At 39.4% G+C, this 12,657-nt stretch overlaps 2 protein-coding genes across 5 annotated transcripts; one reads left to right on the top strand and one right to left on the bottom strand.

Moving 5' to 3' along the window:
* Window positions 1–186: 186 nt before the first annotated feature.
* On the bottom strand, window positions 187–3,056 carry LOC123996918. 2 transcript variants are annotated; one of them, XM_046300753.1, is made up of 6 exons: window positions 2,560–3,056; window positions 1,616–1,912; window positions 1,201–1,506; window positions 970–1,089; window positions 806–852; window positions 187–669 (listed from the first exon to the last, which is right to left on the bottom strand). In XM_046300753.1, the coding sequence occupies exons 2-6, from the start codon at window positions 1,827–1,829 to the stop codon at window positions 574–576; spliced, it is 783 nt and encodes a 260-aa protein (XP_046156709.1). In that variant the 5' UTR covers window positions 1,830–1,912; window positions 2,560–3,056; the 3' UTR covers window positions 187–573. The 2 variants fall into 2 exon arrangements, with proteins under 2 accessions (XP_046156709.1, XP_046156710.1); XM_046300754.1 differs by lacking the exon at window positions 2,560–3,056 and adding an exon at window positions 2,034–2,165.
* Window positions 2,567–10,901, top strand: LOC123996917 (uncharacterized protein PB18E9.04c-like). Of its 3 annotated transcripts, XR_006832055.1 has the most exons (9): window positions 3,544–3,781; window positions 4,970–5,166; window positions 6,425–6,492; window positions 6,596–6,738; window positions 6,883–8,294; window positions 8,465–8,590; window positions 10,054–10,120; window positions 10,248–10,305; window positions 10,474–10,901. XR_006832055.1 is itself a non-coding variant. In XM_046300752.1 (8 exons), the coding sequence occupies exons 2-7, from the start codon at window positions 5,164–5,166 to the stop codon at window positions 10,111–10,113; spliced, it is 1,812 nt and encodes a 603-aa protein (XP_046156708.1). In that variant the 5' UTR covers window positions 2,567–2,717; window positions 4,970–5,163; the 3' UTR covers window positions 10,114–10,120; window positions 10,474–10,901. The 3 variants fall into 3 exon arrangements, 2 of the variants coding, with proteins under 2 accessions (XP_046156708.1, XP_046156707.1); XM_046300752.1 differs by lacking the exons at window positions 3,544–3,781; window positions 10,248–10,305 and adding an exon at window positions 2,567–2,717; XM_046300751.1 differs by lacking the exon at window positions 10,248–10,305 and having other exon boundaries at window positions 3,545–3,781.
* The last annotated feature ends 1,756 nt before the right edge of the window (window positions 10,902–12,657 follow it).

Here is a 12,657-nt window from a genome sequence, read left to right as displayed (position 1 = left end):
ATGTAAATCTGTGGGTTTATGTTGCAACATCACAGAGATGAAAGATTTATAGAACGCACCTAACTTGTGAGATATTTTGAAATACATAGAGGCAGAGCATTTGGACAAAAATGCTTACCATCAAATGGAGCTGTGCTGTTGAACATGCTGAGCATTATGTGAAACAAACAGGATGTGCTATTTATGTTGGAGATGAAAAAGATTCCATCTGTGACTCATTTTTATTGCTGACTATTATCACAAAAATCTCATCAGCATATGACTAGAGAAATTAGTTCACTCCATAAATTAAACTTGTCTTAAATGGAATTTACATTTGGCTATTATTTCAACAAGACAAATGATTTTTAATCACAAAGCTTGTAAAATGACAACACAATCTGACTAAATAAGTTCCTAATTCTAAAGGCAAAAATCCTTACATCATTGACTCAAATAAGTAGGTCAGAAAACATAAGCAAGAAAGCACAGGAGCATTTTGACAAACCGATGACCCTGAATGAATAAGCACTTCTTTTATGTTTTTGTAGAAAATGTAATTCACATGTAAGGTCTTACTAGGGCAGCTTTAGCCTACTTATATTGTCTGTTTTTAGCTGCGGCTGTAGTTAAGGGTCTCCCACGACCAGCTCCAAACTTTAAACTGGCATATTGCACTTCAGTCAGACCCTGAATGACAAGAAAACACCATCATCATCATCATTACAAACTGTAAGAGTAGAAAAGGTAGTAATAGTAAAATCTCACAAAAATAATACTAAGAATAGTATAATACACAAACATTTATTTAAAAAAGTTATTTTACCTGTGCTCCGTCCTGGTTGTGCTCATAGGCTTGAAATCTTGTCTTTCCTTTGGAAATATTATGATACAATATGTTAAAGATACTATTCATAGCCTATATAATATACTGCTGCTATAGATGTAGAAAAGTCATCAATCATGAATAACTAATCAAACAGTACTCACGAGGGTCGTGTTTCAGTCTGCAGACATACAAGGTGATGACAATCACCACAATAGAAAGAAGGATACACATGCCGCCCAAAGAGATGGCCAGAAACATTCCCTGTCTGGACCTCTCCATTCCTAAAAATACACCATTTATTTTGACACATAAGAGTTCTACATAATTTTAAACTTATACAGAGAGACATTCCAAACAAATGCAACCCATAGCCCTGGGGCGATCTCGCTTACCCATCCTGCTGACTGTCTTGTTCATCTTCACCCCACTGGTGCTCTCCATAACACAGGTGATCTCTTCACCTTCAGCCCAGGTATGGCCAGGTACAGAGAGCTGGACTCTGACAGTGGCTGGCTTCTCTGACTGAACCTCAGGTAAACGCTCTGAGGACTGAACCTTCCCCTCCACCTCCCAGTACACCCTGGCCTGACTGGGATCCAGTCCAGACACCAGGCACAGAAGTGGGACTGGGGATGAGGGGGCCTCCTGCCAGTCCACAGGCACCAGGACCTCCAGAGTAGCTTCTGAGGTGATAGGGTCTGAAAGACAGAGGACATTACATGACATGGCATAACTACCAAATGTATAGCTCCCAAGACTAGAAAATATGAACGCTAATATAAACCATGGAGAAGCATCTGATCTTACCAGAGACTTCCAGCACACTCCCATTGCCCATGTTCAGCATGGCACCATTAAGCAGGGCACAGTAGAAGATGCCCACACTTGTCCTGTTGGCATTGATGATGTTCAGGAGGCAGGCCGTGTTGGTGTGGACACTGTAGGTTTTTTGAGGCCAGAGTGTGAGCTTTCTCATAGGTCCCACTTGCACCCATACGATATAAGAGCATTCCCCTCCCATTTCACTGATGTCACAGTGAAACGTCACATTGGTACCCTCTGCCACTGTTAGTGACCCTGGGTACTGGTATACCACTGCTCCTGCTGTGGGAGAGCATACACATAGTTAAAAGTCTGACTATAGAGACTAAATCATCTGCAACTTGATATTTAATGTACAGTCATATACAACAATAGTAGATGTTGTGCATTTCAATAATCTTACCAACAATCAAGTGTGCAAGGAGAAATGTCACCTGCATCCAACTTGAACACATCTTTAGGATGAGGTGTTCTAGCACACATATCAAGTGCCAAACTGCTGAGATTGCCAAAGAGTGTGGAATATCTATGTACCGAAATAGGTCACGAACTCACACCACTCCTCCATCATTGCAGACAACAGGGCAGCACTGACTCAAGTCATCACATGGCTTAAAATGTGCTAAACAGACACTTTTTTTTAATCAATGGAATTTCCTTCACACAAGTGAAAACAGTTAACAGTTGTAATATACTTTCAAAGCCTCAGGATTGCAAGTGGGATTACACTTTTTACATCAATGTTGTGAAATAGGGTGGCAGAACAACGTGGTGGCGAATGTGCCAAGAAGTACAAATAAGGTTAATCCACTTGACAGTGTTAGTATTATAAATCACCTCCCTGTTCTCAATTTTTCGATACCCTGACATCCCAGTACACAAAATTGTAGCCTACATGTCCCCAACTACGTCACATCTTGTCCCCTTACCTTTATATATGTCCCATCTATAGGAGAGAGGGTGTGCGCGAGAGAGAGAGGGCGAATTTTGGGCATGGATGGGATTGAGGGCGATAGGAAGAAAGAAAGTTGTGTCACAATGTGTATTTGATTACTGTTATCAGGGAGAAAAGGTCTCATTGTTGCAGGTAAGTAACAATCGTGCACTTGTAGGCAAGTTTTAACTACCTAGATTACGTTGCGAAGTTGTTTCAATTGCATTCTCGCTTGTGTTTCTGGAAAAATAAAACAGTAAGTAGGCTAACCACTGCATGTCCTTAATTCAGATACCGCTGTCATCAGTTTTCCGAGTAGAAGACAAGGGTTCCACATACGGATGAGGGAAATTGTCAATGACGTGCACAATCTTCCTTACAAAAAAAGATTGGAGTCAGACTGCAGTTAGAGTGCAGTATAACTGTAGTATGCTGCAAATACTGGTTCCAAAATAAAAACCTAATTTTTACTGCAGTAATTTAGCTGTGTAGATATTCTGCAATCACTGCGTCCAAAATACCACAGTCGACAGCAGTTTCAAAACGGAAATATTTTTTTGTAAGGGTTTCCTGTTGTTCAATATCAATTTCAATGAATGATACACAACCATTTATTCTGGAAAGATATACATGATTTTAGTACAACTTTTAGTACAAGACTAATGCTATCGTTTATCAAAATCAAAGGGTGGTTTATGTTTTTGTCGTTATTTTAGTCTTTGCAAACATCATGTCGACCACATTGGCTGTCAGTCCTTGCCATTGCTCCATTTATGAATTTGAGAGTAGTTTCCCTCAGTTGACTAAATAGTGGCTGTGTCAGGCTGTTGATTTTGCCTCATGCCTTTTTTGTGCCTTGTTTCTCAAAGGTTTACAGCATCAAGGTGAAACTGATACTCCGATAGCAAATCCTTCTGGCCACTGGTTGGCGTCATACACCACGAATGTCTATATTTACGTTCTCTTCCAACGCGCACACTCATATTCTAGGGTCCGCCCGCGCCATACACCTGTCCTACCTGCACAATTATCTGGATGATAAAATAACCGTTTCTTTCAGACAGAAATAGTTTCTCATCAAGTAAGCAACCAGGTTACTTCCCAACGTCCACTGTGTGTATTTGGCTTTTCTTTTAAAAACGTTAGTCTACCTGTATGATACATCATGGAGAAAAGACCAATCAAATTTGGGATTATTCTTACTTTGGCTGTTTCAGGTATGTCTATCTATCTATCTATCTATCTATCTATCTATCTATCTATCTATATCTATCTATCTATCTATCTATCTATCTATCTATCTATCTATCTATCTATCTACTCTTCCATGCATCTTATTGTGTTGATTATACAAAAATATGTAGACTATAACACATTTACACATTACATTTCTTTAAAGACTTCTATTGTAGGGCAGAGATTCCCAACCAGGGGTACTAAGACCCCTGGAGGTACTCGGCCTATCCACAGAAGGTACTTGAGAAGACTCATGAGCCCATAGGCCTACTGGTAAAATGCACATGAGGGTGTACTTCAGGGGTACTCCGGGTAGAGCAAAATTCTGTTGGTGAAACAGTAACCGAAAAAGGTTGGGAACCACTGTTGCATGGGAAGCATTGGACTGTGTTGTACTGTAACCTACACTTGCTCTGGCTCGTGGTGGCCCAACACCCAATTAAGACATTTTATGTTGGTGTTTCTTTTATTTTGTCAGTTACCTGTATCTAAGTAAATCATACTTTGTGGTTTACGGAGAATCAAACCTTATCAGCACACAACCAGAATACCACTTTTTCATGATTATCTTGTCCCCGGCTGCTCTGCAGCCTTCTTGATGACATTTTGGCCAATTTAAAAAATAGTTATTTTTTTTACTTTAAGTTGCTTCCTCAGGTGCCTCAAGTGATGCCAATATACTGCCGATAAAACGCACACTGAGAATATTTTTTAAATCTTAGCAAAACATCTATCATAATCTGTCAATCTGTCATAATGTATAAAATGTCTTCAGGGCTATGCAGAATAGTATTATGGATTTACAATCGACACCACTCAATCAAATATTGGGATAAGACAAAACCCTGGGATAAGACAAAACCCTGGGATAAGACAAAACAACTTATTTCCCGCACTGAGAAAACACATTTGCAAACTTTGTTTTGGAATAAATTAGTCTAAATAATGCATTATTGCAGTGATTGAGATCACAGATGGTGACCCCCCCTTTCAACTCAGTGTCTGTTTACAGATAATCATTTCCACGGTACAAGGCATCCTTTATTGGCTGTAATTGGCACTTCAATCAGTCAGTCTCTAAGGGTAATGGCAGTAATTTATTAGATGGCTGTCCAACAGTATTTCTGCTCATTTCTGAATTTCGGCTTGTTTCCCATTCTCCTGTACAGCACTCCTTTTCTTTGCTGATGTTGTGCCTGTTTCCCGTTTACGGAGGGCAACCCCCAGCAGCAGTGACAAGACCACCCCAGCTACGCTGTCCGCATACTACTTATGCGTCAGAATCACCAACCAGATTTACACTGAGTCACTCAATAATCAAAGCTCTAAGGAGTACAAACAGCTGAGGAAACAGGTGGAACAGATGGTAAGAGTGTGTTTTTTACTGCTCAAGTCTGTCCATAGAGCTTAAACTCATCACTCAGTCTATACCCACAAAATAACTCTTTGTCCTGGAGATACTTCATGCTTGCCAAGACAAGTCACCCACCATAGAAATATAATTAATAGAACGGGCATCCCCATTCAAGTCAATTGTGGTAAATGGGTGGACTGGCGGCCATTGCAAGTGTACCCATTGGATAAAAGCAGGAAGTAAAAGCAGGAAGTGTACCCCTCAAAATATGCTGTGATTTGTTGATTTAACTCAACTGAAATTTTAAAAAAATATTATATTGCATGAGCCACATCACTTATTATCATTTGAATGAAGATTCTACATTTCTATGGAAAGGATTGCATCACAATATATGTGGTTAAAAGGTCAAGGGAACACAGACTGTGGGGTATAGAAGAATGACGCTGGATTGGCGCACATTCAACAGATATGATCTAGCAAAGTGTATATTCGTCAAATACGTCATGATTGATGTATATTAACAGGCCCACAATGTGGTTACTAAAGTCTGATTTTGATATATTTGACTGTTTTCGCTGCATAACATTTAGAAGTAGTCCCTTTCAGGCTTAGAAGAAGTGACTTCTAAGTGCTAACTCTTGTTCGTATAAGCCGGTAGCATAGCTAGCATACAATCAGTGGTAGAAGTCAAAGTCGCTTTTAACTGTAATGCAGTTGATTGGTGATGATGACATAAATGTATTAGGGTTGACATCTATACAAACATAGTACACACATTAACAATAGCCTTAATATGTAGGCACATTTTGCTGGTGAGCCTCCAGATCTTTCCCCCACGGCATTTTCCCCCCACACATTTCCACAGCATTTCCATTGTTTTGGTCAAGTTCCATTGACTTCTTTACTGCATTTATACCAAGCAACCATTGCGAGTGTACCAATGAGTTTACCTGTCAAATTGCCAGGGTTAGATGTTCCCAAGTCTGTTCTATTCATTGTATTTCTATGTCATCAACATCATCAGCTCTTCAACACCTAGCAGTGAGCACTATTTTAACAGTAAACAGCAAAAACGAGCCATCACTACTAGTTCACACTCCAGTTGAACCACTCCACTACACCATAGACAAGGATACTATAGATACCTCCCTTACAACCTGTTACAATATCCTCAATATTCAAACAAGTAAAAATGTGAAGACATGCCTTGTAGGCTTGTAGGATAATACTAAAGTGCTCCTCTGATTGCTGTGTCTTTCTTTTTCAGATGGATGACGTCCACAGCTCTTTGCCAGAGTCTGACAAATATATGGGTGTATTTGATATAATCTTCAGGTGAGCTCTAATGTTGAATTTAAAATTATGCCATTGAAACAAAAATCATTTTTAAGGACATTGACAATTATAATTATTTTTACTACTGGTCTCACTCTTGCAGTAATGGATCAGTCATTGCAAACTCGACATTAATGTTTGGGACTACATTCATGAACATTCCAACTTTAGCTAAAGGTCTACTTTCCATTCATATCCAATCAAATAAATCCAAAACCCTTGACCTGGACCTCGCCTATACTGAAGGTAAAGAAGATGGCAACCTTATCTACTTCTGCTGTGCAGCAGCCTGATTCATTTGTATGTTAAAAAAACTGTTTTGTAAATAGCTTAAAAAACAGTTATTAGTCAAATAAAGCAGGAATCACAAATATGTTCTTTATTCCTTAGGTCAACTTCCAATAAAAGCCACACTACCTCTTGTAGCACGTACAACAGCAACTGTAACTTCCTCACCACCATCTACCACAAATACCCCTGCAGCAACGACTACTACAGTTGCCTTAGTTAGTGCGGCTAGCCGTTCAGGAAGGGTCGGGGATGGAACTGCATCTACAGCAATGATTTCATCTGGCAACATCACCAGTCTTGCAACAATTAATATCACAAGTAGTCATACCCTCACAACCACCACCACTAGTCCTGACCAAAACAGCACAATTAGCAGCATAACCACTCATATTCCTGAAGAACATAACACTAGAATTAGCAACATTACCACTCATATTCCTGAAGAACATAACACTAGAATTAGCAACATAACCACTCATATTCCTGAAGAACATAACACTAGAATTAGCAACATTACCACTCATATTCCTGAAGAACATAACACTAGAATCAGCAACATTACCACTCATATTCCTGAAGAACATAACAGTACAATTAGCAGCATTACCACTCATATTCCTGAAGAACATAACACTAGAATTAGCAACATTACCACTCATATTCCTGAAGAACATAACACTAGAATTAGCAACATTACCACTCATATTCCTGAAGAACATAACACTAGAATTAGCAACATTACCACTCATATTCCTGAAGAACATAACACTAGAATTAGCAACATTACCACTCATATTCCTGAAGAACATAACACTAGAATTAGCAACATTACCACTCATATTCCTGAAGAACATAACAGTACAATTAGCAGCATTACCACTCATATTCCTGAAGAACATAACACTAGAATTAGCAACATTACCACTCATATTCCTGAAGAACATAACAGTACAATTAGCAGCATTACCACTCATATTCCTGAAGACCATATCACTACAATTAGCAACATTACCACTCATATTCCTGAAGACCATATCACTACAATTAGCAACATTACCACTCATATTCCCGAAGACCAAAACACTACAATTAGCAACATAACCATCCCTAGTCCTGGGGACCCTAACATAACAATTAGCAACGTAAGCACCCATATTCCTGGAGACCACAACAATACAATTAGCAACACAACCACCCCTATTACCGCTAAAAATCCTCCCCAGACCAGTAGCACGACAGTCTTCCGTAAAACCTCTCCATCAACAACTGCCTCAGGCCAATCTAACCCCCCAGTTGCCCCTACTGAGAGAGCAACAAGCAGGCATCAGGCTGCCACAGGCCAAACGACCAGTCATAAGAACACAGAGAATACGGAGGCGACACATAAGACCACAGAGAATGCTGCAGCTGTAGTTGCTGGGGGCGGAGAGGGAGTCCCAGGATGTGGGATCGCTCTATTGGTACTGGCTGTCCTGACCTTGTTAATCCTCCTTATTCTCCTAATACTGCTGGTGAGTACAAAAACAAACATACACACAGATGCACACTGTTTATCCTTAAATGCATTGTAGACCTCCAATTTCTCAGAAATAGCCACAACCCTGCTATAACAGTTACAGTATGTCATGCTAAGGAGGCCATTTTAAAAGTACTATGATTCTTGTCTTTTCTTGACCTTCAGATAGTGTGGTTGTGCTGTAGGCAGAGATATGGAAGTTTCTGCCCATATAACCAGATCAACCACGGGGCAGATGTCCAAATGTACTCCACACACAGCCGCTTCGACGTGCCCAACGGCAAGCCTAATGTAAGTCCTATGTCTTTGCAGAGAGGCCAGATAGACACAGACTCAGATTCTGCATTCAGCAGGTTGGCTATGGTTACTAAGACTGGCCACTCTGCCTCAGTGTTAGATAGATGTCTCTTTGTGCCCTTCTGATTTTGACCAGGGAAACCTGAGGCGTGGGAAACACTAGCCTTCCCCTCTACCCTCTCAGCCGAACTACCCCTGTAGCTTCCAGAGAGGGTCCCAAGCTATATTCCTACTACCCCCAAGCCACCTATTGTCATTGATGCACCATGTTGCTTATCTCCGAAATCAAACCCCGACATAAGCAGATGTTCATGGTAGACCAGACAACCAATTAAACACAATCATCTGTGAGCTGTGAGTTTATAGCTTTAATCCTACCTTGGGTACATATGAGGGATGATACCAGAGTTATCATCCAAGGACCTTCCTTGTATGGGGCATGTTACTCATCAATATCACTTTGAATGACTGGCAACACCATGATTTGACAGAAAAAAGGTTGTGTTTATTGTGGACATAAAAAAAAAATATATATTCTCGAATGAGCTTTGAAAGGGATGCTAAATACAAATGCCATGGGATCTACCAACGTCAGAGATAGAGAGAGAGATCTCTCCCTTAACACCAAACAAAAAGACCATTGACTGTACTAATGAGACTTGCATCTTCATCACACTGCAGTGCACACCTCAAGCACCCACACACACACACACACACGAGAGTTTGTGAAGTGAGGAGGGAATCTACTCAGGTTTTTTTCTAACGTTGATATGTATGCATCATAGATATTTTTTAGTTTTGGAAATGTACAGTTTTGAGTTAGCTTACACATTGCTTATATTCAATCTATTGTATAAGGATATTGTTGCATATGTGTTTATGCACTTCGTATAATTGTGTTACATTTACATAGATATTTGGTTTAATTCTGTGTTGCTGCTAGCAGTGGTTTGAACATGTTTGTTATGTTGTTTTGTAAAGGGGACTGTGGAAGACATTGGAGGACTATTTGTTCACAGCCTCCAACTCTCCTTGATTAATTTATTTATCGTTCCGTACTAGTCTGCCAACATTTGCTCCAAGACTGACTAGCATATAATGAGAAGAGTGCCCCCTCTGTCACCTGTCTCTATGGCAACAGAGCAGCAGACAGACACATTGTAATCCACAACCACTCTGTTCTCTTTACATGACCTTCTCCTCCCAAAGCCCTTTTAATTGATGAATCACCGGTTTGATTTATTGTTGCAATTAAGCAGAGTGGATGTCTTTCAGGCTTCGTTAACTAAGGCTTTAGAACAGACGAACATCTGTAAGATAAGGTAACATTGCAGTTCTAGACAACAGGTCAAAAACATACTGCAAAATGTAGTTTTGCCTGTAAATTATTTTGTGTGCAGTATTATCTTTACAGATTGTTTTACACCTTTGATGAGTTTATACTTTCTCTGAGACAGGACGAAATGCGGGGACCATCGAAAAACCGAACAGAGATGCATGTGGTGAACGAGTACTGACACACAGGTACAGTAGGTGACACACTTTCTGTATGCTAATGTACTGCAGTGGTACAACAGAGGAAGTGTAGTTTCATGTTTTCAATTCCAGGAGACAATCTCCCCTGAATGCTTTCTTTCCTTCCCTACATCAGGGGGATGGGGTTCAATGTGAGGTTCGAATAGGTAGACTACTGATTATTGCCGATATAGGTGTGTAGAGATGTGTCAACATACATATTGATTAAACACATTGAAATAACTTCCTAAGAAAACACATCCCTCATGTAATGTTGAAGATACTGTATATATTTAATTGAAGTAATTTACTGTTTTTACAAAACACTTTTTTTATCCCTTCCCTACTTCTCTTTCCTCCAGAAGCTCCAGTCAATTGGGTAAGAAGGCTATCTGAAATGGCCTTATGAAGTAATATGCATGGGAGCAATGACAATTCTGTACAAATGGTCCAATTATCTCTGAAGTATCTGAATGAAGATCATGGCGTTGGCTCACTGATTGTAATTTCAACCTGTATTTATTCAAATCAAATCACATTTATTTATAAAGCCCTTTTTACATCAGCTGATGTCACAAAGTGCTATACAGAAACCCAGCCTAAAACCCCAAGCAGCAAGCAATGCAGATGTCCTAATGTTATTTTATTCCTAATGTTTTTACCAGTGGAGGACGGCTCATAATAATAGCCGGAATGAAGTCAATGGAATGGTATCAAAGACATCAAACAAGTGGTTTCCATTTATTTTTATATATATATTTTTTTACCTTTGTTTTACTAGGCAAGTCAGTTAAGAACAAATTCTTATTTTCAAGGACGGCCTAGGAACAGTGGGTTAACTGCCTGTTCAAGGGCAGAACGACAGATTTTGTACCTTGTCAGCTCGGGGATTTGAACTTGCAACCTTTCGGTTACTAGTTACTAGTCCAATGCTCTAACCACTAGGATTCACTGCCGCCCCATGTGGTTGTTACCATTCCATTGACTCCATTTGTATTTCGTATTATTCTGTACGTAACTCCGAGACACTCCATTTAGTATATGTTACTCCTCCCCGACCAACCTCCCTACTTTAGTTTCTGTCTAAAGTAACCAGGCCTTTGAAAGGTATCATATGGCTTGATGTGCTCAGAAATACGTAAATTATGTTTCTCATGGCTCGGAGGCCAGGTTAGCCATTTTGGCTTCCTTGTGGTAATGGGTTGAGTTGTATTTTCAGTCTTTGCTGAAGGCAAGCTTAACCTTTGTAAAAACGAAATCTGATCCTAGATCAGTAAATGGGGTCAAAATATGTATCCTGCAATTAACATTTAAGAAGAATGAGTAAGGGTGCCCCTAAGAAAAATTATCCAATCAGGTACAGTTAACAAGAAGTTCATTGTTTTCAAAGACTATAAATCAAACCTTTTGACTTGGGCTGAGAGATTCAGCTCTAATTCCCTACTGCTGGATAAGACATGTTTTGAGATAGGTCACTAGCATGCCAAGAAGTGAACTATTCCACAAACCCAACCCAGTGAGGAAAACACCAATGTTATGTATATTTGACAATATGATTAAATAAATCCACCATTATTAATCAAATCTGTGAGATGTAACTATCTGTAAACATTTGAAGTGACCGTGCATTGTAGCTTTAAACTTTGCATAATTTTTTTATTAAAAAAAACAACATCTAAATCATTTTGGGATTAAATATTGTAAATAATAAATAAAGTTTGTTAGATTTTATGAGCAGAAGTGGTTTGGATGCATTCATGGTTTGTAAAAGAGTTGGATGATTCTGTTCATCAGGAGAACTGAAGCTAAGGCAGAACAGACATACCTCTGTTTGTATCTAAGCCTGCCCTCATCCCCTGGCTTTTCTTTCTTTTATTCTTTGTGTGAAAGGAACAAGTAAATAGATATCTAGATAATGTGCTTTACAGTTAGGCTGGGTGTGGCGGTGTGATAAAGAAGGTATTGTATTAAATTACGAAATTAGTCAGACTCCATAACATTGAGAATAACTCAAACTTTGTCCATTATATGCAAGTCAGTGTGTATTAAAAAGGCAACACCTCTTTCTGCTGTTTTGGCCAATGGGCTAGGTTTAACATAAAAAGTTGACATATGGATGTCCTGGTAACAGATACATAACATTCATGATAACCAGCTACCAAGTGACATTGAGAATTGAAGACTTACATTTTTCAAGGTGTGCAGTACAAACCGCATTCTTATCCAAAATGCATGAGGTGTAGGTCCCTCCCTCTCCATATCCCCTAACTGTATAGTCTGTATTAGATGTGTCTTTCTACAGTTGCATTGTGTATTTTTCCAGGAAAACATCACAGTGGTTGCTGTTACTAATACTGTTCAGCAGGAAGATAATCAATCAGGGAGAAACTTTCAACCAAAACAAATCAGATCACTTCTTACTGTTTCTAACACATTGAGGTCATTGTTTGATTCTGACCTCAGAGACAATATGATTTATCGGTTGGCTGGGCTTATCATCAATCAGAAAGAGCAAAGACCGAATGCAATCTTAAGTCATTTGATAA

This window comes from Oncorhynchus gorbuscha, linkage group LG15, assembly GCF_021184085.1.
Source record: "Oncorhynchus gorbuscha isolate QuinsamMale2020 ecotype Even-year linkage group LG15, OgorEven_v1.0, whole genome shotgun sequence".
Lineage (NCBI taxonomy): Eukaryota > Metazoa > Chordata > Actinopteri > Salmoniformes > Salmonidae > Oncorhynchus > Oncorhynchus gorbuscha.
The sequence above is the reverse complement of the archived record's forward strand: the minus strand, read 5'-3'. Positions and strand labels throughout refer to the sequence as shown.